This window comes from Acytostelium subglobosum, assembly GCF_000787575.1.
Source record: "Acytostelium subglobosum LB1 DNA, scaffold: scaffold8, whole genome shotgun sequence".
In the NCBI taxonomy this organism is placed as follows: domain Eukaryota; phylum Evosea; class Eumycetozoa; order Acytosteliales; family Acytosteliaceae; genus Acytostelium; species Acytostelium subglobosum.
In genome coordinates, this window is record NW_012236525.1 from 339564 (window position 1) to 366490 (window position 26927).

The 26927-nt window shown below is 43.9% G+C and overlaps 12 protein-coding genes across 12 annotated transcripts; 7 read left to right on the forward strand and 5 right to left on the reverse strand.

Moving 5' to 3' along the window:
- Nucleotides 1–57: 57 nt before the first annotated feature.
- On the reverse strand, nt 58–1281 carry SAMD00019534_045140 (hypothetical protein; the record flags this gene model as incomplete). Its single annotated transcript, XM_012900004.1, has 1 exon — nt 58–1281. One exon carries the CDS (start codon nt 1279–1281, stop codon nt 58–60), a length of 1224 nt encoding a protein of 407 aa, XP_012755458.1.
- Nucleotides 1282–2958: 1677 nt separating this feature from the next.
- Nucleotides 2959–5351, forward strand: SAMD00019534_045150 (hypothetical protein; the record flags this gene model as incomplete). Its single annotated transcript, XM_012900005.1, has 5 exons — nt 2959–3144; nt 3229–3719; nt 3790–3903; nt 4000–5208; nt 5336–5351. 5 exons carry the CDS (start codon nt 2959–2961, stop codon nt 5349–5351), a joined length of 2016 nt encoding a protein of 671 aa, XP_012755459.1.
- Nucleotides 5352–6451: 1100 nt separating this feature from the next.
- SAMD00019534_045160 (hypothetical protein) lies at nt 6452–10138 on the forward strand (the record flags this gene model as incomplete). Its single annotated transcript, XM_012900006.1, has 3 exons — nt 6452–7670; nt 7731–8239; nt 8318–10138. The coding sequence occupies 3 exons, from the start codon at nt 6452–6454 to the stop codon at nt 10136–10138; spliced, it is 3549 nt and encodes a 1182-aa protein (XP_012755460.1).
- A 171-nt stretch (nt 10139–10309) lies between these two features.
- SAMD00019534_045170 (hypothetical protein) lies at nt 10310–10659 on the reverse strand (the record flags this gene model as incomplete). The annotated part of the gene is made up of 2 exons (XM_012900007.1): nt 10310–10572; nt 10647–10659. The coding sequence occupies 2 exons, from the start codon at nt 10657–10659 to the stop codon at nt 10310–10312; spliced, it is 276 nt and encodes a 91-aa protein (XP_012755461.1).
- Nucleotides 10660–12067: 1408 nt separating this feature from the next.
- SAMD00019534_045180 (hypothetical protein) lies at nt 12068–12411 on the forward strand (the record flags this gene model as incomplete). Its single annotated transcript, XM_012900008.1, has 2 exons — nt 12068–12080; nt 12149–12411. The coding sequence occupies 2 exons, from the start codon at nt 12068–12070 to the stop codon at nt 12409–12411; spliced, it is 276 nt and encodes a 91-aa protein (XP_012755462.1).
- A 120-nt stretch (nt 12412–12531) lies between these two features.
- SAMD00019534_045190 (hypothetical protein) lies at nt 12532–13215 on the reverse strand (the record flags this gene model as incomplete). Its single annotated transcript, XM_012900009.1, has 1 exon — nt 12532–13215. A coding segment is annotated over one exon (684 nt), but the record flags the coding sequence as incomplete, so codon positions are not given.
- A 726-nt stretch (nt 13216–13941) lies between these two features.
- On the forward strand, nt 13942–17159 carry SAMD00019534_045200 (hypothetical protein; the record flags this gene model as incomplete). Its single annotated transcript, XM_012900010.1, has 4 exons — nt 13942–16108; nt 16190–16759; nt 16834–16968; nt 17053–17159. The coding sequence occupies 4 exons, from the start codon at nt 13942–13944 to the stop codon at nt 17157–17159; spliced, it is 2979 nt and encodes a 992-aa protein (XP_012755464.1).
- Nucleotides 17160–17652: 493 nt separating this feature from the next.
- SAMD00019534_045210 (hypothetical protein) lies at nt 17653–19509 on the forward strand (the record flags this gene model as incomplete). The annotated part of the gene is made up of 5 exons (XM_012900011.1): nt 17653–18117; nt 18198–18222; nt 18292–18373; nt 18450–18517; nt 18587–19509. The coding sequence occupies 5 exons, from the start codon at nt 17653–17655 to the stop codon at nt 19507–19509; spliced, it is 1563 nt and encodes a 520-aa protein (XP_012755465.1).
- A 74-nt stretch (nt 19510–19583) lies between these two features.
- SAMD00019534_045220 (hypothetical protein) lies at nt 19584–20288 on the reverse strand (the record flags this gene model as incomplete). Its single annotated transcript, XM_012900012.1, has 1 exon — nt 19584–20288. A coding segment is annotated over one exon (705 nt), but the record flags the coding sequence as incomplete, so codon positions are not given.
- Nucleotides 20289–20775: 487 nt separating this feature from the next.
- Nucleotides 20776–22481, forward strand: SAMD00019534_045230 (hypothetical protein; the record flags this gene model as incomplete). The annotated part of the gene is made up of 5 exons (XM_012900013.1): nt 20776–21234; nt 21297–21455; nt 21489–21656; nt 21756–21948; nt 22003–22481. Coding segments are annotated over 5 exons (1458 nt in total), but the record flags the coding sequence as incomplete, so codon positions are not given.
- A 47-nt stretch (nt 22482–22528) lies between these two features.
- SAMD00019534_045240 (hypothetical protein) lies at nt 22529–25151 on the reverse strand (the record flags this gene model as incomplete). Its single annotated transcript, XM_012900014.1, has 6 exons — nt 22529–22854; nt 22924–23215; nt 23280–24116; nt 24179–24376; nt 24440–24744; nt 24806–25151. 6 exons carry the CDS (start codon nt 25149–25151, stop codon nt 22529–22531), a joined length of 2304 nt encoding a protein of 767 aa, XP_012755468.1.
- A 1190-nt stretch (nt 25152–26341) lies between these two features.
- SAMD00019534_045250 (hypothetical protein) lies at nt 26342–26912 on the forward strand (the record flags this gene model as incomplete). The annotated part of the gene is made up of 3 exons (XM_012900015.1): nt 26342–26485; nt 26551–26703; nt 26781–26912. Coding segments are annotated over 3 exons (429 nt in total), but the record flags the coding sequence as incomplete, so codon positions are not given.
- Nucleotides 26913–26927: the final 15 nt, after the last annotated feature.

Below are 26927 nucleotides of genomic sequence, written 5' to 3' on the forward strand. Positions count from 1 at the left end.
TATCATTGAGGTCTTGAGGTGAGTGGTTCCACCCCAGCCAGGTCCACAGGCCTAGGCCTAAGCCTTCTCAAGTGCCTGGGTGAGATCTGCAATGAGGTCATCGATGTTCTCGCAACCTACTGAGAATCTGAGCAAGCCATCGGTTATTCCGGATCGTTCACGGGTGTCGCGATCAACCATTGTGTGTGTCATGGTACTGGCCTGCTCGATCAATGATTCGACTCCACCAAGTGAGACGGCCAACGTGATCAGTTGAACGGACTCGATCACACGACGTCCAGCATCGGCACCGCCACGCACTTCAAATGCGATCATGCCTCCAAAGCCTGGCTGCATCTGTTTCTTGGCCAACTCGTGCTGTGGGTGTGACTCAAGACCAGGATAGTGAACGCGCTCCACCTTGGCATGGCTCTGCAAGAACTGTGCCAGACGCAAGGCGTTCTGGTTGTGTCGCTCCATGCGCAGGTGCAGCGTCTTGATACCACGCTGCAACAGGAAGGTAGTGTGTGGAGAGGCTGTGCCACCAAGAAGACGCAGGTAGTGGCCAATGCGATCGTGTAGGGCAGCGTTGGCCGAGGTGATGGTGCCAGCGATGAGGTCAGAGTGGCCACCATAGTACTTTGTAGCCGAGTGCACGACCACATCAATGCCATGCTCAAGTGGACGAGTGTTGTACACGCTTCCAAACGTGGCGTCGACCACTGTGGTGATGTTGCGAGTGCGACCCAAGTTGCCCAGTGCGGCCAAGTCAGTGAGGATCATGGTCGGGTTGGCAGGTGTCTCGCCGTACAGCATCTTTGTGTTGGGCTTGATCGCGTTTACAAAGTTGTTAATGTCGCTTGGGTCGACGCATGTCACACTGACGCCCATCTTGGGCAACAGGTCGGTGATGACCTCGTGCGTGCCTCCGTATATGTTGGTTGGGAACACAGCATGATCACCGGCGTGGAGCAGTGCCAGGAGTGCAGTGCTGATGGCTGACATGCCAGACGATGTGACATAGGTGGCGGCTGTTGTCAGGCCACTGCGACCCACCTCCAACTTTGTAATTAGACGCTCGGCAACATCATTGGTGGGGTTTCCCCAACGCGAGTACAACCAGGGTGACTGACCATCTTGAACAGAGTCCTGAAGGCATAGTGCTGCGCCATGCTGTGCATTGTCCAAGTAGAATGTTGACGAAGTATATATTGGTGTTGACAATGAGTTAACCGGTCCCTTGACCTCCACTCTCTTGGTGGCCAAACTATCAAAGTGTAAATGTTGGTCGTTGCTATCCATATCCCTCTTCAATGTTATTCAATGTATGATTATTTAGTTATTTGGTTGTTGTTTGATTGATTGATTGATTGATTGATTGAGATTGAGGGTGAATGAATATATGATCATCACTTCACTTTGACGACACGACACCTCTATCCCAAAGAAAGATATTTTGGTTCTTCGATCGGCTTCGAGAAGATCTTAAAGATGTAGATGGATGGGATGGATATGTTAAGTCTCCCAAGTCTCAACATCTTAAGTATTATTACACTTTAAACTCATTATCATCACATTAACATTACATTACAATACAATAAAACAACTAATGTCTTCCTACCAGTAGACCTATCTTAAGATACCAAGGTCCTCCAATCCTGTTATATGATGTAGTTAGTATCCTTTGGGAAAGATACAGAGTACGATTGTGCGATTGATTGCCCAATCTACAACCACCTATTAAGGAAATGTGTGATGGTTTAGTGGGATGTGTTCTTTGTCCCAGTGCCATGACTCATGAGCATCTCTCAACAACACCAACACACTCTAAGTTGGAAGCTTCCAACAAAGGTACACACAAAACTTCAAACAATAATGATGTGGTGGTCCTGAATCTGAGTGTTTTATCACAATCAACCTTTCAGCAAAACCGACACTTTACGCTCATTCATTCATTCCAAACGGTCGTTTCTTATTATCTTTCTATCTGTTCCTATTATATATATATTACTTGTCAACCCTATCTGGGTACCTTTGATATTGGTGGTGTGGAGATTAGCAAGATACATATATACAACACAGACAAGACCAGGCAGACAAACATACATAGACTGACAGACAGACATTTGATCGATTAATATTACAGCATTGCATTAAGGTAAAGTATAATTAATTACCTATACTACTTTCTCCTTGTTGGATCACCCAATATCACATCAGAGTATACCCTTTTTGAATCTTGATATTATGTCAGAATGTTCATTCATTCATTCAGTCTTTCATTCATGACATTGTCGATTTATAATTATAACAACAACAATGTAACCGTCCATGTTGTGTCAATGTCAATGTCAACCTTCCTCCTTCCTTATGCACCAAAGACACACACTACCCTTGTCAACCCTTCACGCCAACCCACACCTTCCTTCCATCCATTCACACACCAACACCAACACAACGCCAACACTCACTCCATTAGCATTGGCACTACCCCTTAAGGTGTAGACAGCATCACATGAGATATCTTTAGATTTTAAGTTATATCGCTCAGCTCAACTCTGCCATTCATTCGTCCCATCCCATTACTATACTATATTATATATCCTTTGACGCGTGTCAATTGAAACAAATACAAACCATACATACATACATACACACCTCATCATCAACACAATCACATCAATCAGACGAGACTAGACCAGAACAGAGATAGACAGATAGACAGACAGTCAGTCTGACGGACCTTGCTAACATTGCATCAATCAATCGACGACACCCTTCTGATTATACAGAGTCATTTGAGTTGACAGCAAGCTAGTTCAGTCACACAGTATAGTAGTAGTAGTACTATATCAAAGTTATATAACATCATTAGCAACAAACAAACAAGAGAAGGACAACCAACCAGACCAGTATAGTTGTAGTAAAAAGGTTGAATAGAATATAGTTACGACCTTATAATCAATCAATCAATCAATCATGTTGGAAGCAATCGAATCATTGCTGGCAGAGTATTTCCCGACGTTGATCGTCGTGTGTCTCATCGTCGGCACATATCTCTACATGAACAGACCTCCTCCACCTCCTCCCCAATCAAGCAAGCCAAAGAAGCCTGCTCCAGCGATCGCCAAACAAGAGAAGAAGCCAAGATCAGAGTCAGCAGAGGTAAGTCCGATGTCGATTGATTGATTGATTGGATGACGATGAGCATTGAATGACTGACACCATTTGACGACGACCCGAGCACAGAAGGTATTGAAGATCTTCTTTGGAACACAAACTAGGACTGCTGAGGACTTCTCACATGTGATTGAGAAGGAGGCCAAGAAATTGGGCATCCCATGCGAGGTCGTCGATATGGAGGGCTACGACCCAGAGGAGCTCGCCAATGAGTACTTTGTCATGTTCTTGGTGGCCACGCACGGTGAGGGCGATCCCACTGACAATGCCAAGGAGTTCTACACATGGATCACGAGCCAGGAGCGCGAGCCTGGCATGCTGAACGGCGTGCCCTTCACCGTGTTTGGTCTGGGCAACAAGACCTACGAACACTTCAACGCAGTCGCCCGAGTGTTTGATCGTCGTCTTGAAGAGTTGGGAGGCAAGCGCATCTACGAGAGAGGTGAGGGCGATGATGATGCCACCCTCGAGGAGGACTTCCAACATTGGAAGAAGAACATGTGGGTCTCTGTCTGTGAGTACCTTGGCTACGAGTTGAAGTTGGACGAAGACGACAAGTTGTAAGTATTGATTATCATTGACCGGCATTGGATGTTTGTCGCTAACCAATGACTGTCATCAACATCGTAGTGTACCAAGATTCAGAATGATCAAGCTCACTGAAGAGAACGTTGACATGAACAACTCTTACATCAAGGTTAGAGCACCAAAGCCAAAGCCCAAGTTGTCATCATCAGGTTCAGTGTATGTGTTTGATTGATTGCTATGAATGATCATGCTTGCGAGGCAGACTTGACTGACTTACTAATCCAATCACGATCAATCAATCAAACGACACAGTGTATATGACATCAAGAACCCATACCTTGCAACAGTTGTTGAGAACAAGGAACTTCATTCGAGCGAGTCTGATAGATCATGCAAGCATCTCGAGTTTGATATTGGCGACAACATTAGTTATTCAGTTGGCGATCATCTTGGAATATACCCAATCAATGAGAAGATGTTGGTGGACCAGCTGCTCGAACGCCTGGGCGTCGACGGCGAAACATACTTTGCTCTCGTCCCACATGACAAGGCTGGCTCGGTGATCGAAGCTTCGTTCGGTCCAATGACCGTTCGCAAGGCATTCTCCGAGTACTTGGACATCACCAACCCACCCCGCAAGGCAGTGCTGCGTGCTCTTGCCGAGTACACCTCGGTCGAGGAGGAGAAGAAGCGTCTCATCCACCTGACGACTGAGGAGGCATCCGAAGAGTACAACCAATTCATCAAGCAAGACTTTAGAACGATTGGCGAGCTGCTCCAGAACTTCCCTGGCGTCAAGCCACCCATCGAGCACATTCTCGAGTTCCTGCCACGTCTGCCCGCGCGCTACTACTCAATCTCGTCGTCATTGAACGCCACGCCCGGTCGAGTGACAGTGACCTCGGTCGTTGTCAACTTCACCACCAACACCAGCCGCTTCCACAACGGCGTGTGCTCCACGTGGATGACCAACTTCAAGGCCGGCGACAAGGTGCCCATATTCGTTCGCGAGTCTCACTTTAGACTGCCCACCTACTTCTCACCCAAGACCACCGTGGAGACACAACAGCAATCGACACCACCACCCATGATCATGGTCGGACCAGGCACAGGCTTCGCGCCGTTCCGCGGCTTCCTGATGGAGATCCAGCACAAGAGACAGCAGGCCAACGTCACCGAGCCATTCGAGAGCATTCTGTACTTTGGCTGCCGTGGCAAGAACATCGACTACCTATACAAGGAGGAGCTGGAGCAGCACCTGTCGTCAGCGACGTTGAAGGAGCTGTCCGTTGCATTCTCACGAGAGAGCGCCGAGAAGGACTATGTTCAGCACAAGATGGCGCAGGACAAGCAAAAGTTATGGGACTATCTGTCCAAGGGCGCCTACTTCTACGTGTGCGGTGACGCCCGCAACATGGCCAAGTCTGTCCAACAGACTCTGATTCAAGTGATCAAAGAATGTGGTTTCAAGGACGAGAATGCTGCCATCCAGTACATTGAGGACATGCAAAAGACTGGAAGGTATTTACAAGATGTTTGGTTTTAGACATCATCAAATAATGCGACCCGCATGGCACCATCCCCTTCGCGCGGTCCACCCAACAACAACAAAGTACAACTACAACAACAAACCAATAATATTATGCAGTTGTAGCCAGAGATGACAACTTTACTGCGATGACCAGAGTCGATTAGTCACATTCCTTCTTCATTCCTCCTTCCACACCATATAAATTAATTAATTAATTAACTTCAAGGTATCATATCATCCCATCCATGGATTGGATGGATTGGATGGATATATTATTTACAATCCTGGACAGGTGGATTGATTTCAAATATTATATATAATATCCAATCAACTTGGGATATCAAGATCATCACCATCTCATCATTATTGGGTCTAAAAGTAGAATGATGACCCAGGATATGGATTGTGGTTGTATTACTGGTGACGTCTTGGATCACGAATGTAACGGGGAAGTTCCAGATTCTTTTCGATCAGTTACACTATTTTTTTTTACCAGGTTTTTTTTGTTCAATTTGGTTTCATGAATGCTTTCACTGGGATAGAGTGCGGGAAGAATGATAATGAGGAGTTGGGTCAAACCGTTTGTGGGTGCGCCTGGGTTGTCGAGTGAGTACTTGAATGAATCCCACAGACAGCTCGCCAACACCTCATTCACTCACTCACCCGTTGACAACAACGCAACCAGGGAATCATTACTTTTTTGCCCAGAGTAATATTCACACAGATAGTACAACAACAAACAACAACAACAACACATACTTTATATATTAGAACAAACAACCGTCACAAGAATAGCTATTTATTGCATCTGCCTTTTCATTCTTTGAGTCTTCTTTCCCAGGCTAGCCAATTCATTCATTCATTCAAACACAAATCCTTTTGATAAATCTTAGCCTTTGCTTTTGCTTGCATCGTTTCCCGATACGCCATCATCACCATCATCATCATCATCGGATATACATCATCAACTACACCAGCAAAGACCTTATTCTATAATATACTATACTCTATTTATTTATTTATACATCATACATAAACAAACAAAAGTGACATCATCAACATTATATTATTTGTAGAATAATGATCACATCGACAAATGCTGAGGTATCAAGACACTCCTCAGCAGGTCCGACTCCGATAATGAGGACACACAACAACAATACATCTGATCATTCAAACATAATGAATAACAACAATAACAATAACAACATCAATAATACAAACAACTTAATAATGGATAGTGTACCATTGGACACTATTAAAGCGTCCAACTTAAAGTTGTCACCAAAGAAAGATAGCGCAGTGTTGGTGACAGCAGCAACAGCAGCAGCATCAACAACAACAGCAGTACCAGCAGAGGATATAGCCACACAAGATGACACACTGATAACAAAGGAGACATTGGAATGGGCCACACTGATGGCCTCAACCCCGTCACTACCCCAGCTGCCCACCTCGCCCCTGCTATCACTGTCAACAATCGCAGCGGTGGCCTCTGCAGTGGGCCTCAACCTTGACAACCTCCTGCTCACCTTGTCCAACTCGAGTATTCGCAATCAGTTACCGCCCTCGATACTGGCCTCGGCTTCAAACCTGCTCAACTCAGAGAACAACAATGTCGGCGTCGGCGTCGGAGTTGGTGTCGGCAGTGGCAACAACCCAGCAATGAGCAGTAACAGTATATTGGGAAGCTTTATCAACAGTTCACAGCTATCGGTCAAGCCATTGTCCGACTCGCTAAACAACTCTAGCATGTTCTTCAACTTTGATACGTACCAGAGCGGTGGCGGCGGCAGCGCCTCCCAAGGCGGACAGCAACAACTGAGCAATAGCACCAGCCCATTGGTTGCGTCCAATAGTCAGATCCTGTCCTCGCTCGGCCTGACCCAGGAGCAGGGTGCCCTGTTCGCCTCGGTCAATGGTACCAACAATCTGTCCATGTCAATTGGCAACAACATAGTCAACAGCTTCACCAACCTCGCGTCTAACAGTACAGGTGGACTATCAATGTCGACCAATGGTAATGGTGGTAGTGGCGTCCTGTCATCAAGTACCAATGGCCAACAACAGCAACAGCAGCAGCAACAGCAGCAACAACAACAGCAGCAGCAACAACTACTATTACAACAGCAACAACAACAACAGCAGCAACAGCAGCAACAACATCAACATTATGATATATATAACAATGTAATCCAATGCAAGTGGAACCAATGCGAGTACAGGTTCGAGTCACTTACGGACTTCTGGATTCACTTCCGTACGGAGCACTTTAAGCACAAGCCATCATTGAGTGCCACTGGATCATTCCGTCTGAGTAGCAGTGGAAGTGGACTCAACTTTAATGCCTCTGTCTGCTGTGAGTGGGATGCCTGTGGCCAAGTCATCAAAGACTTCCACACACTGATGGGTCACATCAAATTCACTCATCTGATCAATCCATATGATCCAGGTATGTATTCGTGTAATTGAGTGAGCTCACTCATTGGCCATGTTCTAACAACCTTCACAGTGTCAGCGCCAAGGACAGTCACCAAGCGTAGGAATGTACTCAACTCATTGATCGAGCATTGGAAGGACGCTGGTAACAATCAGAGTGGCCAACTGCAGCGCTCAACCCGTGGCAATGAACCATATGGCTCGATACTATCACAGTTGTCAACATTGCAGAATATCAATCTGAATGATGCACATCATCACAACAACAACAGCAATACAGATAATAATAATAACCAGATGTCATACGGTAACGGCAATGGCAATGGCAATAATAGTAATAGTACAATCAACAGTAACAACAACAACAGTATTTATTCATCAAACTTGATGTCGGACAATGAGTACGAGCATGGCGGCAACAACAACAACAACAATAGTAGCAACAATAGGAGTAGCAGGTACAGCAAACCAATGGGCATGGATGTACAGATGGAAGACGACTCTGGCTACAACAACATGTATCAACAGCAACCACAACAACAACAACAGCATCAACTCCAACAACAACAACATAACAACAATGTAAAGATGGAGGATGACAACAACAACAATAATAATACGTATCACTACAATGTACATACTCAATCATCATCATCAAAGAGCACGACCAAGACAAAAAAGCCTAAGAGGAAGACGCACGCCTCCGACTCGGACGACGAATCGGACGATGACAAATCGGGAAAGCACGCCAAGAAGCAGAGGAAGAGACGCTCGAACCAGCCGGCCGGCCCATTTGAGTGCAAGTGGGGCGACTGCAAGGACGTGCTCTTTGACGATCTCAAGGACTTGGGTGACCATATCCAGGAGCACGTCAAGAACCAGAAGGGAAAGAAGAGCGAATCGATGTGCGAGTGGTCCGGTTGCAACCGTGCCGACAAGCCACTGAAGAGTGCATACAACCTCATCCATCACATTCGCTACAAGCACACGGGCGAGAAGCCCTACTCCTGCGACATTGGCGAGTGTGACAGCAGGTTCGTCCAGCTATCCGATCTCAACGAGCACAAGCGCAACATCCACAAGCTGGACGACGGCTACGTGAAGAAGAAGAGGAGCAAGAAGGCTGAGAAGGAGGAGTCTGGCGGCGGCTCATCCTCCAAGAAGTCCAAGTCCAAGAACGGTGGCGGCAACAGCAGTCCACACGCGGACCACCATCAGTACAGCATCACCAACAACATCAATGGCAACGTGGCGGCATTGTTTGAGAAGGACAGCAATGTGATCAAGATGAACATGCACCATCCATATGCCAACGGTGGTGTTGGAGTCGGCGGTGGCAAATATGTAAATACCTCACCAAACAACGCCAGCAAGTCCTACGACCATCATCACCAACAGCAGCAACAACAACAACAGTACCATCTCCACGGCCACAACACATATGGTGATCACCATATTGAGGAGCTCACGAGCGAGCACGACCGTGATCGCGATCATGACCACGACCATGATGGCAACGAGCTGCATATCGACTCGAACGACCATGTGCACTCGTCACCGCAGATCATGAACTCGCCCTCGTCGTACCTGCCACACTCGAACCAGACGTCGCTCTTTGACACCGCACCTCCCAACGTAGATCAGAAGATGTTCTCCCCGCTCATCCCCTATCAAAGCGATTCGTACGACAGCTATCCCGACTCGCCCATCTCTCTGCGCACGTCCTCCTCCAAGATCAACATCCGTGGCATCCATCGCGATCGCACTCTCTCGTCCTCCGCTGGCGACATCATGGTGCCCGAGTCATTGCTATTCTCTCCCAACTCGCCCAACCCACTCAAGTTGTCCAACTCTTCGCTTGCTCCACTGACAAGCGCATCACCATCCTCTAAAAGACAGCAGCAACAGCAATCCAACAACAACATTGGCAGTAGCACAAACAACCTTAGTGGTACAGGCCTCTTTGGAAAGTCACAGCTGTCCGATTCGAAGCTGCCATCGATCTTTTTGTCGCTCGAGACCATCTCGGCGATACCCGCCAACATCATGCACCAGAACTCGCTGTCCATATCAAACGAATCAATCAACTTTGATCTGCCCAACAGCTCGACGTCGCGTCTGAAACCCCTGTCGCTGTCGGCCCTGGGCAACAGCTCCAAGTCAGGTATCTCACTATCGCCTCGCTTCTTTAGTTCTCAACAGCCTTCACCAAGCATTTCATTCTCCACCTCGTCGACTTCGCCACTCATGGAGAGGCAGCAGCAGTCAAGCGTCAACGTCGATGTTGTCGCTGCGCCATCTGGCAGCTCCTCACCGTCAGGTACTCCACCCACTGTCTCGACTCCAACGTTGACATCAACATCAACGACCTCCACAGGAAGTGTGTCAATGCCCAATCTCAGAAGAAGTTCCAACCTCATTGCCGACGAGGATGGTATCATTAGATCACTCGATATCGATGATGACGACGACATGGAATAATAAATCTTTTATATATATATATCTACACTCAATCAATTGATTGATTGGGGTTCACAAGAGTAATAATTATAATAATAATTCATCATTTGATCATTTGTTTGTGTTGGTAACTAAGTAGTGTTCGTTTATTGTTACAGGGTCGAGGATAAGGATATATTATGGTAGGGCTATTTAGCATCCACAGCCACCTCCCAGGAGACCTCCGAGGAGACCACCAACCAGTCCGTTGACAGTTCCGAGGACACCTCCAACCAGACAGCCAACACCTCCCAGGTTGACATTGACATTGGCGTTGACACCAATTCCACTTCCTCCACATCCTCCACAGGCCACTGAGTTGGCTCCCTGGCTGGCACCAGCACCCATTCCACCTCCGATTGAGCTCTTGGAAATCGAGTTCATTGAGCCAACGTTGCCGAGGGAAGACATAGCATCTAATGTTTAATTGATTGATAGATTAGTCTATGACACTTGGAATACTTCCAATATTATTTAGAGATATACATACTCATTAAAGTCATTTTTGAATTTGTTTGGGTATTGGAAGTATTAGATTTACTTGATTGGATATTATTTGTTTGATTGTTTGATGATTTATTAATTGTTCCAAGTTGGTGTATTTATAGATATTGGAAATTAGGAAGTTGGCTAGGCTACCGCCAATCAATCAATCAATTTAGATAGGGTTCAATTTAACAGATGGTCAAGAGGTAACACACTGCTAACAACAAACACACACTCTTCAAGGAATGTCAACCAAGTTGGTTGGAAAGCAACTCACTTGAACAACGATACGATCAATCAATCAATCTAAATCAACTTGTTCAATCGTTCCAATCAAATTATACATGATGTTATTAATTAAGCCCACTACCAACTTGTTAGAGTGTAAAGAGAAACAGGAGGTTGCGTCATCGGTCTCGAAGTCGATCAACTTTACTTACAGTATATGTGGGCCACATGTGATCCACCTCATGTGACATATGGCCCCACCCAGTTGTCAAGTCAACTACAAACGTTTGCTCAACAACAATACAACAACATCAACTACATAAACATGAGTGATAGATCATTGGAGACGAGGTTTGCACATCCGGTTTGTGCCTTTGCAATCAAACTTCACCGAAGGATTCATATAACAGTCTGTGATGGGTGATAGATGTGTTAGAGATACATACCATACCTACTCTATATGGTCAAGGGCAGGACTCAATTGTAGTGTGTGAGTGTATATGTGTGACTCTACACACAAGATGAGGTAGGTAGGTTTGTCAAAGCCCACCACACACAACTTAATCGTCTTTGATTGAATAAGTGTGTATGTGTGTGTGTGTGTGTGTGTTTGATTGATCAGTGGTAGTGTCATTCACAATACATATGTGTCATATGACTGCTACATGTATAATTATACATTAGAGTGATCAATCAAATATAAATCTCAGATCAACCTCAACAGTGTCTGGTTCTATATCAACAGTCAGTTGTTTGAATTAATATTTGATTGATTGATTGATTAATCAATAATGATTAGCACACACAGATACCATCATCCTATATGGTACCCAAGTAACGACAATCCTTTGAGTACCAACCAATAAAGAGTAGACACTATCAGACCAAATAAGGCCTACCTCCTTTTTAGCCCAATGATTGATTGTACATTGGTGGTTGATCAACTGTGGTGGGTCAGTGTATGTTTGTTGATGTCAATTGAGATCAAGTCAAACGAGACCCTACCTCTCTCCCTATACCGTAAGCACTGAGAGAGTGCTGATCGCGTACTGGAACGCTCCAACTCCCTGGAAATTTCATGGACCAGAAAACTTATAAATAGACCAACTTGGAACAATTATTACATCTTCAAACAATCAAACAAATAATATCCAATCAAGTAAATCTAATATTTCCAATACCCAAACAAATCCAAAAATGACTTTAATGAGTATGTATATCTCTAAATAAATCACCATCCTATAGAACTTCTTACTAATCAAACAATCATAATATTAGATGCTATGTCTTCCCTCGGCAACGTTGGCTCAATGAACTCGATTTCCAAGAGCTCAATCGGAGGTGGAATGGGTGCTGGTGCCAGCCAGGGAGCCAACTCAGTGGCCTGTGGAGGATGTGGAGGAAGTGGAGTTGGTGTCAACGCCAATGTCAATGTCAACCTGGGAGGTGTTGGCTGTCTGGTTGGAGGTGTCCTCGGAACTGTCAACGGACTGGTTGGTGGTCTCCTCGGAGGTCTCCTGGGAGGTGGCTGTGGATGCTAAATAGCCTGGATCGATCAATCCATGTAGTTCTAAATAAATACCCTACCCTTTATTCGCTTGGCCCTCCAAAGCCAAGCGTGCTCCATCCAATACATTAACTTATCCAATTTAATATTATTATTACTTCTTGGCTAATGGCACTGCGATGGCAACGATCACAGCGACCAGAATGACCAGGACAACTACTAGGATGACAACCTTCTTCCTGTAGCTGCTCTTATATACATGTGCCTTTTGGAGCTCCTCGGCACCATGTGCCACATCCATATCGGCCCTCTCTGTTTGGACCACGGCAGTCTTGAGTTGTTCACCTTGTTCCATGGTCAATGCATGCAGGTCATTTGTAATATCTCTTATCGCTTCAAGTTCTCCAACCAACGACTTGATCTCATTATTATACTCTTGAATGATCATCTCCTCTGCAGGCTTGGCATCAATCAATGTGACCTCCAAGTTACGATATTGTTGTGGTTGATCTGATAGACCATTACCATGACTGTACTCAACACGTGTTGTTGTTGGTGTTATATCTGATGATGATGGGGATGCAGCCTTGTACTTTATACGATCAGTGAATGAACCACGATCTTTGCCATTGAGTGATAGTGAGCCTGAACGACCCTTTGTACCAATGGCATTGGCCATCATCAGATTTAGTACTTCCGTGGCTTCCTTCTCAAACTCTGAAGATAACTGTTTGAACTGATTACTCAGCTTTGTAACCTTTGCTCTATCATTCCTATCAAACTCTGCTCCAAACAATGTCTTCAATGTCCTAATGCATGTCTTGCCAGCTTCTATACTCTACTCATTCATTCATTCATTCATAATTTAATTGATTGATTGATTGATTAGTATGGGTGATCATTCATTCTATTCATTCCTATTCTTTCCTATTCATTACATTATTGATATGATTCCTTTGTTCAACATTGTCAACGTCTGTACCAATGACGACTCTATCTCTTGTGATGCTCTTTGTAGCATTGTTCAAGTTTGTAAGATTGTTTGAGATTTGTGTGAATGTTGCCATCTCCTTTATATCTGTATGTATGTATGTATATGTATATATGTATATATGTATGTTTGAAACAAATACAACTTAAGTTTATGATACTGATGGGGAAGGACCGATCCCTGGAGTCAAAGTAGGTTTTGAGTCCTCAGAAATCGGGTAAAATCCAAAAATATCTTGTTTTTGCAACCTTCTAATGAAAAATGTGTCGTTTGGTTCACCAAACAGATAAGGACAGTTAAACATTGTTTAGTCTAACTTCTGAAACTAACATAAATACCTATGATATGATATACATATTATATGATATACATAACAAATTAATATGATTATAAACAGTTAAACAATGTTGTTAATGTTATTTTGCTGATTGATGAACCAGTCACGTGATCAGGTTTACACAGTGTTTTTGGACTAAACAAAACTTAAACACTATGTTAGTGGTGAACATCATGATTGGGTTATTGAATGAATGAATGAATTAGTTGTAAATAGGTAGACAGAGATAATAGAGAATGAGTAGTAGTAGTAGTAGTAGTAGTAGTCGTAAATCTGATGAAGCAGCTTTGACTTCATCATCATCAACAACTACTTTTTCAACTACTACTTCAACAACAACGACTAATGTCAAACCAACGACTAACTTAAGCTTCTGGAGTAGATCTACACCGGTACCAACTCAGAAGTGGCAGTTTAAGAAGTCATCATCAGCATCATCGACAACACCATTATTATCAACCTCACCCATTTCCTCAACAACAAAGAAGGACTATACATCGACCACATCATCTCTGTTTCAACGTCTTCAAAGTTTACAACGACCAAAGGATAACGTCAACAACAACAACACAAATGGCACAGTTACTACATCATCAAAATCACAGGTACAACCTCCCGCCGCAGTAACCATATCACAGTCTCCTCCACCACCACCGCGAGTCCAACCTCAACCTCAAGCGAAGGAGAAGGAGAAAGTGAAAGAGAAAGAACAAGAACAGGAGGAACAACTTACACAACCCGATAGTTATGGCATCGAGCCAAAGAGATCATTGGAGTTGATGGACGACCTGGGCTATCCTGATACTGATGAAGAGGATGATGCAGCATCAAGGCCAAAGCCACCAACAAGGAAGGCCAAGTCTGATGTCACTGCATCAGTAGTATTGGGAAAGCAAACAAAGACACAGCAGCGTTCAAAATCAACAACAAAATCAAGATCATCGTCATCCAGCTCACTGGCTTCATCATCATCATCATCATTATCATCATCCACTGGCATCACATCACGTACAACACCCAAGAGATCATCATCAAAGGACTCATTGGACTCTTCACGGAGTGACTCATCGTATGAAATCAAGAAGAGACCAAAGCGAGCATCGTCATCATCATCGGCAAAGAAGCCTAAAAAGAAAAACAGCAGTGATGAGGACAACAGCGAACAAGACGACAACGACGAAGAGGATCAATACGAATCTTTGGCAGCACGTGCACTCAAGAGCAACAAGAAGATGAGGAATGATAATGGCGTGAGCATATCTTTGAACCATGTCTCACCCACTCAATCATCATCTTTGGTGCAGCCAGAGCATCAACAGCTCAGTGAGGACTGCAGTACAGTTATTCATACACTGCAGTCATCTGCGGATGCACAGACCATTCACGACAGTTTGTCACAGCTCTGCAGGATGCTCTGCACCAATGCCACACAAATATCACTGGTTCTGCGATCCACCAATCTTTTCCCCATACTCAGCAGCAGTATGCTACGTCTGTGCAATCAGAGTGCACTTGTGGCTGGGGCCACGACGACGACCACCACCGCGACCACATCACCATCATTCTCCAGTCCATCACATTCATTATCCAAACGCCACTCGATCGAGGGTGGTGAAGACCTGATGAATCAGTTCCTCTCAGTGTCCTCCTCATCCTCTCAACCAATCACTAGCGTGTCAGCTGACATCGACCTCACCAAGTCTCCCGTCTCCAAGGGCAAGAATAAGAAGGGGAAGCGATCATCAGTTGAGTGTTTGATCACGGCAGCAACAACGACATCACCAACCACCACATCTCCAACAAAGATAGACTCACTGGATTATCGAGGAATCATACTGGCGACATGCTTCATCTACTACACTTTGTCATCGCAGGCGGCCAACACTGATCACTTCACTCCGGATGTACTTGCATTACTCCTAAAGCACGCCACTATCATACCAGAGAACTATGAGCTCGAGTACTTCACCACGCCAACCAAGTTGCCCCGGTCACCCAAGACACCTGGTGGCAGGAGGCGGTCGGCACTGGTATCATCCATTAGCAATCTGTTCCAGACCAGTGGCGCCACAGACACTGTGCGCATGTCCGCCACACCATCATCACTCTCAATCAACAGTCTGGCGCAGTTGGTCTCACATAAACAGTTTAGCTCGACACTCAAGGATAGGTTCCGTGAGCATGGATTACTGGATGGCCTGATTGGACTGCTGGCCAAGTTCACTCTATACCTTAATCCATTAGTGGAGACATCATCCATCTCACCCAAGCTCATTGGAAGTGTGGAGAAGGTGTGTAAGATTGTTGAAGAGTGTGTATCCGAGAATACATCCAATCGCCAACACGTCGGACTTGTCATATCCTCAGTCGAAGTCTTCATCACACTCATCTCGTACTTGCAGAGTATGTTCCATGCGACCCTCCATCATTCACCCCAACCCTGACCTTGTCTAACTCATCCCTTCTTAACCTCCCCCAACTTAGCCGTAATGTCCAAGTACAAAGAGCGACTCTCCGGTATTGATATTAGGGTGGGTGGCACTGAGGCCATCATATCATTGTTGAACATATTATTGAATTGCTCTCATGCCAACAAGACTACATCGGCCATGATTGGTGCACTATCTCGACCGTTCAAGTACGTGTCGGCCAGTGCAACCCAGGCAGAGGCAGAGGCAGAGGCAGAGGACAAGGGCGAAGTGGTGGTCAACAAGTTCTGCGAGTACATCGATGGAGTACTGGCCAACAACATTGTTAAACCATTGACACCAAAGAAGCAGGCATTCATGGACACGATCAATAGTACACACTTTGGCATACAGACCATACTCAATCTGCTACGTATCGAAGTGCCGGAGAAGTATGACATTGCACAGTTGGCCGTTACACTTTTAGTCAATCTTGTTGAGCAGAATCCAGAGAATCGTGAACGATTCCGTTCAAACGTCGGTGCCATCCAGTCCATCTTAAGCGTGTACCAATGGCGTACGTCCGAACGCGTACTCACTCGCTTCACATCCAAGATTCAAGAGAGAGTGGCATCATCATATCTTGGTATGTATCATCAACTGGAACTATTCCAATCAATCAATCATTGACTCATTCTTATCCATAATCAAACATTATAGTTATATTGATTGGATTCCTGATTAAGGATAATGAGACTAATAGAGAATTAGTTTCAAATATACTGCCAAATGATCAACCTCTGCTACCAATGGTCACATTGTTGATGGATTTCATCGAGTTCCAAGGTAGTTCAGGTATATTATCAAAAGAGATTTATAGAATATGTGATCATTTGATCACAGATGTATTCCTTCAATCATCAACATCAACATCATCAGTGGTATCCATCGACAACAAAGCCATGCAAGAGAAGTACAATAAGTTCAAATCAACCTTTGAACTAAAGTATGGCTATGGAGCACATGATCATGATGATGAAGTCTAAAGGGTCAGTCGCCAAACAAATACCAATACAAACATATATATATATAACCTATCTATTACATCGGACACAGTTAGTTGGTCAACAACAAGATCAATCTTGAACAATAATACCTTCGGAACCAACCAATTAATCATCAAAGCCATCCATCCCATCATAGTAGAGGTGGTGAGCTTATCCACCATCATCTTCAGTTGAACCGACCCAATACTGGGCCAACACCCACCGATTGGTCTAAATTGTGGTCCACATCCGATGTGTTTTGTGGCTCACTCTCAGATTCTGATGATGACGACACACACGATCAAACAAAATATCTCTTGTTGTGAATTGTGTACCTAACAATCAAAGCTTATTCATTCATCAACATCAACAATAATACACCAATATAACACTTTAAACCTTACCTCATTAATCTGATAAATAGATATATTTACATAGATATATAACATAGATATATAAACATATACAGATACTAAGAAAGAGATAGAAGAGAATGTCAAAGATAATCAAGTTTGGCAAGAAGAAGAAGAATAAGGAATGGGACAGCAATGATGTCAAGATCGTATCTTTTACCAAGAAAGAGAATGTGTTGGGTGGGGTTGGTGGAGATAGGACAATGATGCCTGCAACAACACAAGAGTTTGGCACACCACCCTCACATCAACAGAATGCAATGCATCTGCATCAAGGCGGTGGCAGGGTGTTTGGCTCCAGACTGAAAGACACTGGCGACGTGCCGCAGGTTGTCCAACAGACTGTCGAATACCTTGAAGCCAACTCCTTGCAGACACCCGGTATCTTCCGTGAGAGTGCCTCTCAACAACAGGTACTACACTACAAGAACCTCTACGAACAGGACAAACCAGTAGTATTCCAGGCTCACGAGAGTCATGTAGTTGCATCTCTACTCAAAGCTTACTTGCGCGACCTCCAAGATCCATTGTTGTCCTTTGAAAATGTATGTTCTCCAGTGGCAGAGCACTCAGTCAGCCAGCCATACTAACCTTCTCCCTCCCTCTTTGCCATTCCATTCATTAGTATAACATGTTTGTTGCTTGTGAATGTAAGTATTCATTCAATCATGATAGTATCACTCATTCAAGTACTAACATTGTACAATACATCGATGCAGCAATCAATGATGAACATGTCAAGGTTGAAGTTATCAAGAAGGTTCTAAAGTTGTTGCCTACTACCAACATCAAGGTTATTAAGTAGGTGGACAGTGTTCAATGAACAGTCTCACTCAATCACTCACTCACTCACCATCAATCAATCAATTCCATCCAGGTATATATTTGGATTCTTGGTCAAAGTAATAGCCAACTCTTCATCGAATAAGATGTCAGCTGACTCCTGTAACTATCCATGTGTTTCCAGCCACTCATCCATTGATCATTGACTAACCATCCTTGCAATACCCAAAGTGAGTGTTGTATTTCTACCAACCATACTTCGCCCAGAGGGCCACACTGATCAACAGGTACTACAGTATACAGTTGAGGACTCAAACAGTACCAAGACACTAATGACTACAATGTTGTCACACTTTGACGACATCTTTGAAGATCCATCATTGTTCATCAAGACAAGACCCAACAGAGCAATCACAGAGTTTGCTCAACCAACACATTTCACACCGGCAACACCATCAGCAGCATCATCATCAACATCATCACATCATCATACTCCACTGCCTCCACTTCCACCCTTACCTCCACTTCCAAAACCACCTTCATCACCATCACAAGCCCGCCATGCTGCCCCACCACCATCATCTGCATCATCATCACAACCAAAGTATCTTCAACAAAAGAATCGCTCTCCATTACCACCAATCCCAAGCTCGACTGGCGGTGGCGGAGCCACAACTGCCGCCGAGCATCACAACGTGGGTGGCGGTGGCGATCCACCCTCGCCCAAGTCGCTCTCATCGTTTGCATCAGGTGCAAAATCACCTTCGATCCAGGCTCTTTCACATCAACGCTACAACACTCTGCCAGCCAGTCTGTCAATAGACACGCACTCGCATGGGTACACTCACAACACACCACTCTCCACCTCACCATCATCGATGCCTCCACCTCTGGCCCCACTGGAACTGCCTCCCATACCGTCCACCAGCGAATACTCATCATCGCCATCGACATGGGAGACTGGCAAGACCAAGAAGCAGGCCGATGTCATGTACTCCAAGAAGACTTTACCAGCATTGCCTGGCGACAAGACCAAGGACAAGGTCAAGGATCGTGTGCTGCCCGCCGTCCCTCCATCACCGACCAAGGAGAGGGCAATGCCGCCACCTCCTCCTCCCAAGCCACGTGCGGCTCCAGTGACCGTGGAGTATTAAAACTTTGAAGACGTGTTTGTATCCTGTAGATTGTTGTTGTAGTAGTAATACACATCAATGCTTCCATTTTACTTCTTGACGATAGGTGTCACTTCCAGTGCAATCTTGCCAACTGAACTATTCAGGTACACGTCAAAGACCTCCTTGCTTGGATCGATATGAGCAGTTGTTGGTGAATCAGCCACTTGATGCTTGTGCATGATGTAGACATAATGACACTCATTGATGTTGGCCTCGCTGTGTGTGCCAACCAGTCGGAGATGGACGGTCCAACCAAGTGATGGCACGTCCAGGATGGGTAGTCGCGACTCTGGTGAGCCATAGGTCATTACGATAAAGAATCCACCTGGTCGCAACACACGGGCAACCTCAGCGATCATCATTCGTGCATTTGAGTTGTCGTCGTCCGAGCACATCACAGCGTCGATGGTGCCCTTGTCAAACACTGAGTCGAATGATTCGTTGGCAAAGGTCATGTGACGACCATCCATCGTGATGTACTCTAGGCCAGTGCGACCTTGTGTTCTTTGCTTCATGTCCTCGATGAGCACCTCTGAGAAATCGATGTTTACAATGTTTGTGTAGTGATTGTCGTTCAGGTCCTCGCCCAGCTTGCTGTTGCCACAGCCCAACATCATGATGCAGTCTTCTCTTTTGAGATATTTCGACAGGAATGGTTCCAGTGTGTACCAACCATGATACCAATCAAAGTGAGGTCTTCCTTTCTTATCCTTCTCATATCTTTCGTCCCAATACTCTTTGTCTCCAAACTCTTTTATAATTTGTGTTCCAATGCGATTGAGTGGATGTCAGTGATTAGATTGATTGATTGAATGATTGGATGTGATCATAAAGTACCTATTGTCTTGTTGACCACCATGGTATTATATTATATGTTGTAGTTATACAAAGTTGAAGTATAGTAATGATTTGGTTTGATTAAACAGCTCGTCTTTTGAGTGTTGGGAATGAAAAACCGACAAATCACCAGAAGGTTTTGCAACTTGTTTTTGCTAACAGGAATCATTCCATTCAGTCTATTCAAGTTTATTAATTAGGTTGGATATTCTAATCAATCAAACAATTAATCATAATTATTATATCTATAAATATTCAATGATTGATTTGGACATCTTTTGATTTGATCAGAAATCAATCGAAGTTCCAAAAAATCTGATCAGTTTGAACAAACACACCTTCAGTCTGGTGTGTGACAATGATCAGTGTACCCTTTCGTTCTTTTATCAAACAATCAAACAAACAAACAAACGAACGAACGAAAGAATGTCCAGCAGTGATAACAGTGAAACTTGTTGCTGCTCAGCACCTGGAAAGGTGTTGATCACAGGTGGATACTTGGTATTGGATCGCGAGTATGATGGAACAGTGTTCACAATCAACTCTCGCTTCTACACAACAATCAAACCTATTCATGCTGCACCGACACAGTCATTCAACATAACTCTATCCTCTCCACAGTTCAACTCTATTCAACATTACACTGTTGTCTACAATGTTCAGCAACAACAAGATGTACCAACCATTGTCATTTCACCTGCAGATCCAAACACATACAGAGAGAACAAGTATGTTGAAAGGACATTACTATACACATTGATCGTTGCATCATCATTGGTTGGTCCAGAGCAGTTTACAACAATACTCTCACGTGGACTCTACATCACCATCCTCGGTGGCAACGACTTCTATTCTCAGATTCCTCAGGTAGGTGCTACTTCACTCAATCTGATTGATTGATTGTTCTGACACAACAAAATACTATATAGCTCAATCAAAGAGGACTACCAATCACTTTTGAGTCATTGAAGTCACTGCCACAATTCCTTCCACTCACTACAACATTGGACGATCTTCAAAAGACTGGTCTGGGCAGCTCAGCCGCATTGGTCAGCTCATTGACCGCTGCATTGTTGAGTCACCTCAAGGTCATCAATCTACGCAACACTGCCACTGACCAGGCTGCGACTCTAAATCGCGACAAGACACTCCTTCACAACCTGGCACAACTATGTCATTGTGTTGCCCAAGGAAAGATTGGCAGTGGATTCGATATTAGCTCAGCAGTGTTTGGCAGTCAAGTCTATCGTCGTTTCTCTCCAAGTCTCATCCAGGACATATTAGCCATGGTAAGAACTTAGCATGGACAACTTGATTGATTGACATCTAACGCGTGTCCATCAACTTCTATATAGTATGATCACAATGTTACACCAAACCCAACTCAACTGCTTCAGGCACTCCTCCAGGAGGACTTCAACTCAATCAAGTTGGATCACTACCAGCCATGGGACAACCAACACACGCCAATGGCACTGCCACCAGGATTGCATTTGTTGCTCGCCGACGTGAGCATTGGTTCCAACACACCTGTTATGGTCAAGAAGGTGTTGGATTGGAGGAAGGCATTCCCTGTTGAATGTATGTATGATTCCTGCTCCAGATGAAGAGAACGGTTACTAATATCCCAAACAGCCAAGCAACTATGGGACGATCTCCATGCATCAAATAGCGCTGTCAAGGTATCATTGACTCAACTTCACTCATTGCATGCTCAACAATCAGACAAGTATATGGAGGTGATATCAAAGCTGGAATCAACACCTCAGGCACAATGGAGTGAGCTTGGCGGTGACGTAGCAAAGGAGGTGTCCAACATCAGATCATCATTCTACAACATCAGAACACTGATGAGAAAGATGGGACAGCTGGCAGACGTACCATTGGAGCCAACCGAGCAGACCAATCTTGCCAACGACACCATGGACATTGTTGGATGTGTGGCCTCTGGTGTTCCAGGCGCCGGTGGATTCGACGCCCTCTTTGCCATTGTCCTTGGTGATGCCAGCTCAAAGGCCGTCAGACAATGTTGGATGAATTGGAAGCAATGCCAAGTGTTGCCCTTGGTGCTCAGCGAGGAGCCTGTTGGTGTCATCTTGGACACATTGCCAAATCATTAAAGGAGTGAGTGAATGGTGATAGGTTAGGTAATGTTTACAGTTTATTTAGAGTTTGTTCTAATGATGAATGTCTTGATCTCCAATGGTCCTAGGATACATTGCTTGGAGCTGACTGAGCTGACTGGATCCTTGTCAGTGATACCAACGGTGCCAGTTAGTATTCTCTTTGAATCTATCTTGTAGATTGGATTGGAATTGACATTGGCCTTTGAAGGGGAGTATCCATCAAGGTTGATCTCTTCAATGGTAAACCCATTTCCACGGGCCACCAATCCTATATCCACTGTGATTGATGATACATCGTCGATACTCATCAATCTAACCAAGTATGTTCTTGGTTGTTCGCTTGTCAAGGTCAACAAATGTACTCCATATGGAAGTGCTAATAGGTTGTTAGTCTTTGGTCGATGTACATTGCATTGCATGGTGTACTTACCCAAGTTGATCTTGGAGTAGAGCTTGGGGAATGAATCCATTGAACCACTATTATAGTTGCCAGAGGATATGAAGGATTTGAATCCATTCTCGAATATCAATGAGTTTCGTTTGATTGTTGATGGAGTGATTGTACCAGTGCTAAGGTAACACTGATCATTCACCTCAATTAATCTATCATTGATGAATCTGTCATCCATTCCCTTGTTATCTCCATGAATAGGACAACGATGTAGTGATAGTTCCAAAGCGCCAACCTTGCCAACCGCACCTCGAGTCCTATCAATATTGCACTTGATTGATTGGATATCATTGTTAGATGGGTTGGACTTGATCCACATGGATATCAATACTTACTATGAATGATAATTGATTGTTTGATATTCCAGCAAAGGATACTGCTGCATTCACAAATGATGGTAGATCCCCTGTATCCATTGTAGGTCTGGAGCTTGATACCATGCTGTTGTCAACAAAGAGTCTGGTGGGTGTGATTGCACTGACTTGGAACCTGGCAACAGTGATCAACTCTGGCTCACCTCTGAGCACATAGGAGAATCCAATCTTTGAATCAACATCTTGTAAACCAGTTCTCTTGATTGTGTACTTGATCTTGATTACTGGGGGAGCCTTTTTTGAAGGATACGTTGACTCTCCAATGACCAGATCAACTTGGTATGTGCTCCTGAATCTTCCGATTGATACCTTTGGCTGGCCAGGAATACTGATGTTGTTGGCATTGACAGCTCGATCAATGTTGTAGAATGAATAGACACCACCAGTGTCTGCATAATGAGTGATTGAGTGTATCACCTCTTGAATGACACCCTGTGTCTCAATTGATTGCAACATCTTGGTTGTGAGGCCAAAGTTCAACTTGATGTACTTGTTCTTGAACTGCATGAGATTGGCATTGCTAGGAGCATCAGTTGGGACAATCAACTGTGGTTTGAACTTGATTGAAGGCACATTACTGATGAATACATTGAATGAAGCTTGAGGACTGATACGTAGTGTGAACACCAGTTCCAAAGAGCTGGACTCTACATCCAACACACAATCAAAGTCAATCTCATTGTTTGATCTCGTCCAAATTGAATAAGGACATCCAGATGTTGGTGATATATCAACACGAACAGAATGTATATCAGTCACATCCCATCCAAGTGAGTTAGTGATTATAACTGGAACGTACTATATTTGATTGATAGGGGTCAGTGATTGATTAATTGATTGATTGTGATGTTTGAACATACTGATGAATCATTGAATGATATCCTTGTATTACGATTATAAGCCACTGATGGATGTTTTGGGAGAAGTCTACTCAACTCATCTTGGCTGCTAGATCTTGACTTATCAACTGCATTTCCCAATCTGGAAATATAATCATCCATAACATAAGGCTTTGAAGTACCGGTGATTGCATCATGATGTTGGCATATCGATATATCCTAAATATTATTTGGTTGGTTGTTAGTTATTGGACAATTATGATATGTATGTGATATACCTACTCTAATAGCCTCGATCATGTCTTTGCTCCTACCCATTCCATCAACTTGTTCGCCATAGGTTGAGAATACTTGAGCAGTGCGATAATCTCCGATGGCCAAACGTGAGTATCCTTTGAGTTCAGGTCTTGTGGTGAAGTATCCAGTCCACCAATCACCAGGTCTTCCATATGGATAAAAGTCTCCTGTGAACTGTTTGTATGCACTACCATTCAGAGCTGACCAAGCATCCAACTCTCCAAAGTATTCATTCAGAGTACTATACCTCAACACAACATTAGTACTTGCTTGTTGCGTCTTTGCAACGGCTAAAGAGGATAGTTAGATTGATAGTTCGCTCGTTGACAATGAATGAATGATGGAACATACCGATTGCCATGTCGATAAAGTCGAATGGAGTGAGTGAGTCGTAGGTGAAGTCATCACCCATTGGTACCATGACATGCGGGGCACCACCGAATAGTTGTTGGTAACTTCTTCCAGTTTGAACCAATGATTGATAGACATTGCTGCCCATGTTTGGTAATTGACGATAGTCATAGCCCTTCATTACATCAGGCCATGAGTAGTGATAAGGTAGTACATGTGTGAATATGTTGCTACTCTTGCCATGTGACGGACTGGTCTTCCAGACGAATTGCAATTCATGTCTTCGTCTCATCTCTTCCTTGATGGCATCACTGACACGATTGATAACCAATCGTTTATATCCCATCCTTGCTAATACTGATCCCATGGATGATGAATGACCGAATGGATCAATCTGCCAACCATTGATAGGCAGTATAGATGTTGAGTTGAATATATCCTGAAGGAATCTTCTACCTTCACCAATCTGATTGATCACTGATGGCAAATCAGGGCATGCTTCATCATTCATTACCCATCCTCCACCAACAAATTCCAATTGACCATTTGCCACAATATACTTCAACTTGGTCACTTCCTCCTCCGAAGTAAACTGTATCCATTTGTTGAGGAATCCACTATCCACCATGAGTATTAGTATGAGTATGAGTTCGTCTAAATCATTCAGTCAACCATTCAATAAACTGATCATTCATACACTTCTGACCAAATGAATCTCTTCTTTGTATCATTAAATAGACTATTTACAACATTATTAATGATTGTTTCTACTCTGGTATCGAAGTATCCCTGGATGGAAGAATGAGTGAGTGACTTGAGTTCCTGGAAGTCTAATAATGGGGATACTAACATCGAATGTTTCCAACCAACCTGAATCACAATGTGAATGAGCAACGAGATGTATTGTCAATGGCGGACCATTGAAATAAGAGTAATCCTGTTGTGTTGTATGTTTAACATCATTCACAGTGTCATAAGCATTGACCACAACATGACCTATTAACAATGTTGATATTGCTAATAGGATAATGATATACTGTCTCATCCTTCCTTCTTCACTAACTATCCAACTAATTAACCTCTTTTTCTTCTATATGTTAAAGGTTAGTTATATGTATGATTATAAATACCCTTCCTGTTAACAGCAGCACCTTGTATAAGCAAGGCATATGACCGCGCCACGGACCATACTACAAGATCAAGATTCCATGTTTGTTGGTGGTGTTGGTATTTGGGTGGTAGCTCAGAACGAATTGCAGCTACAGCAGCAGCAACAACAGAACAGCAGTGACAGTGAGTGTAATGAGAATGAATATGTGTAGTCACTGAGTATTGTGTTACTCACTACCAACACACCCTCCCACGGCAATATAACTCACTTGGGTTGCAAGAGATCCAACAACACTACAACCACTACTTCTAGCTCGCTGTGTTGTGTTTGATTCAATCGGGCAAGGGAACTTCAATGAAATGAACTTCTCAAGTCTATTGATTGATTCATAGTTATACATATAAATATATATATTTATAATATGATTGATAATGATCAAGTTCTTTATGTTGGCCAATAGACAGGGTCAGGTCAGACTGTCACAGTACTACCAATATGTACCCTTTGAGAAACGTCCAGCTCAAGAGGCAGAGATAATAAGGAAATGTGTTGCGAGGAGTGTAAATCAAGTATGTACATACATATATACAACAACTTGATTGATTGCTAACATCAATGTCTACACGTTACAAAGTGTTCATACCTTGAGTATCAAGACTACAAGTTGGTCTACAGGAGATATCTCTCATTGTACTTTATAGTTGGTGTCGATCATTCAGAGAATGAACTATCAATCCTAGAACTGATACATAACTATGTCGAGATACTTGATACTTTGTTCGAACAAGTATGCGAGTTGGATGTAAGTGTTCAAGTGTCAACTACATTGTCGCTCACTCATTGACATGTCATTTGTCACTTTAGGTTATGTTCCACATTGACAAGGCACACTTCATTCTTGATGAGATGATATCGAATGGACACATTGCAGAGGTGTCCAAACATCAGATACTTGAATGTGTAAATCTAATGACATTGGCTGATAAGCAACAACATCAATGACATCAAAGT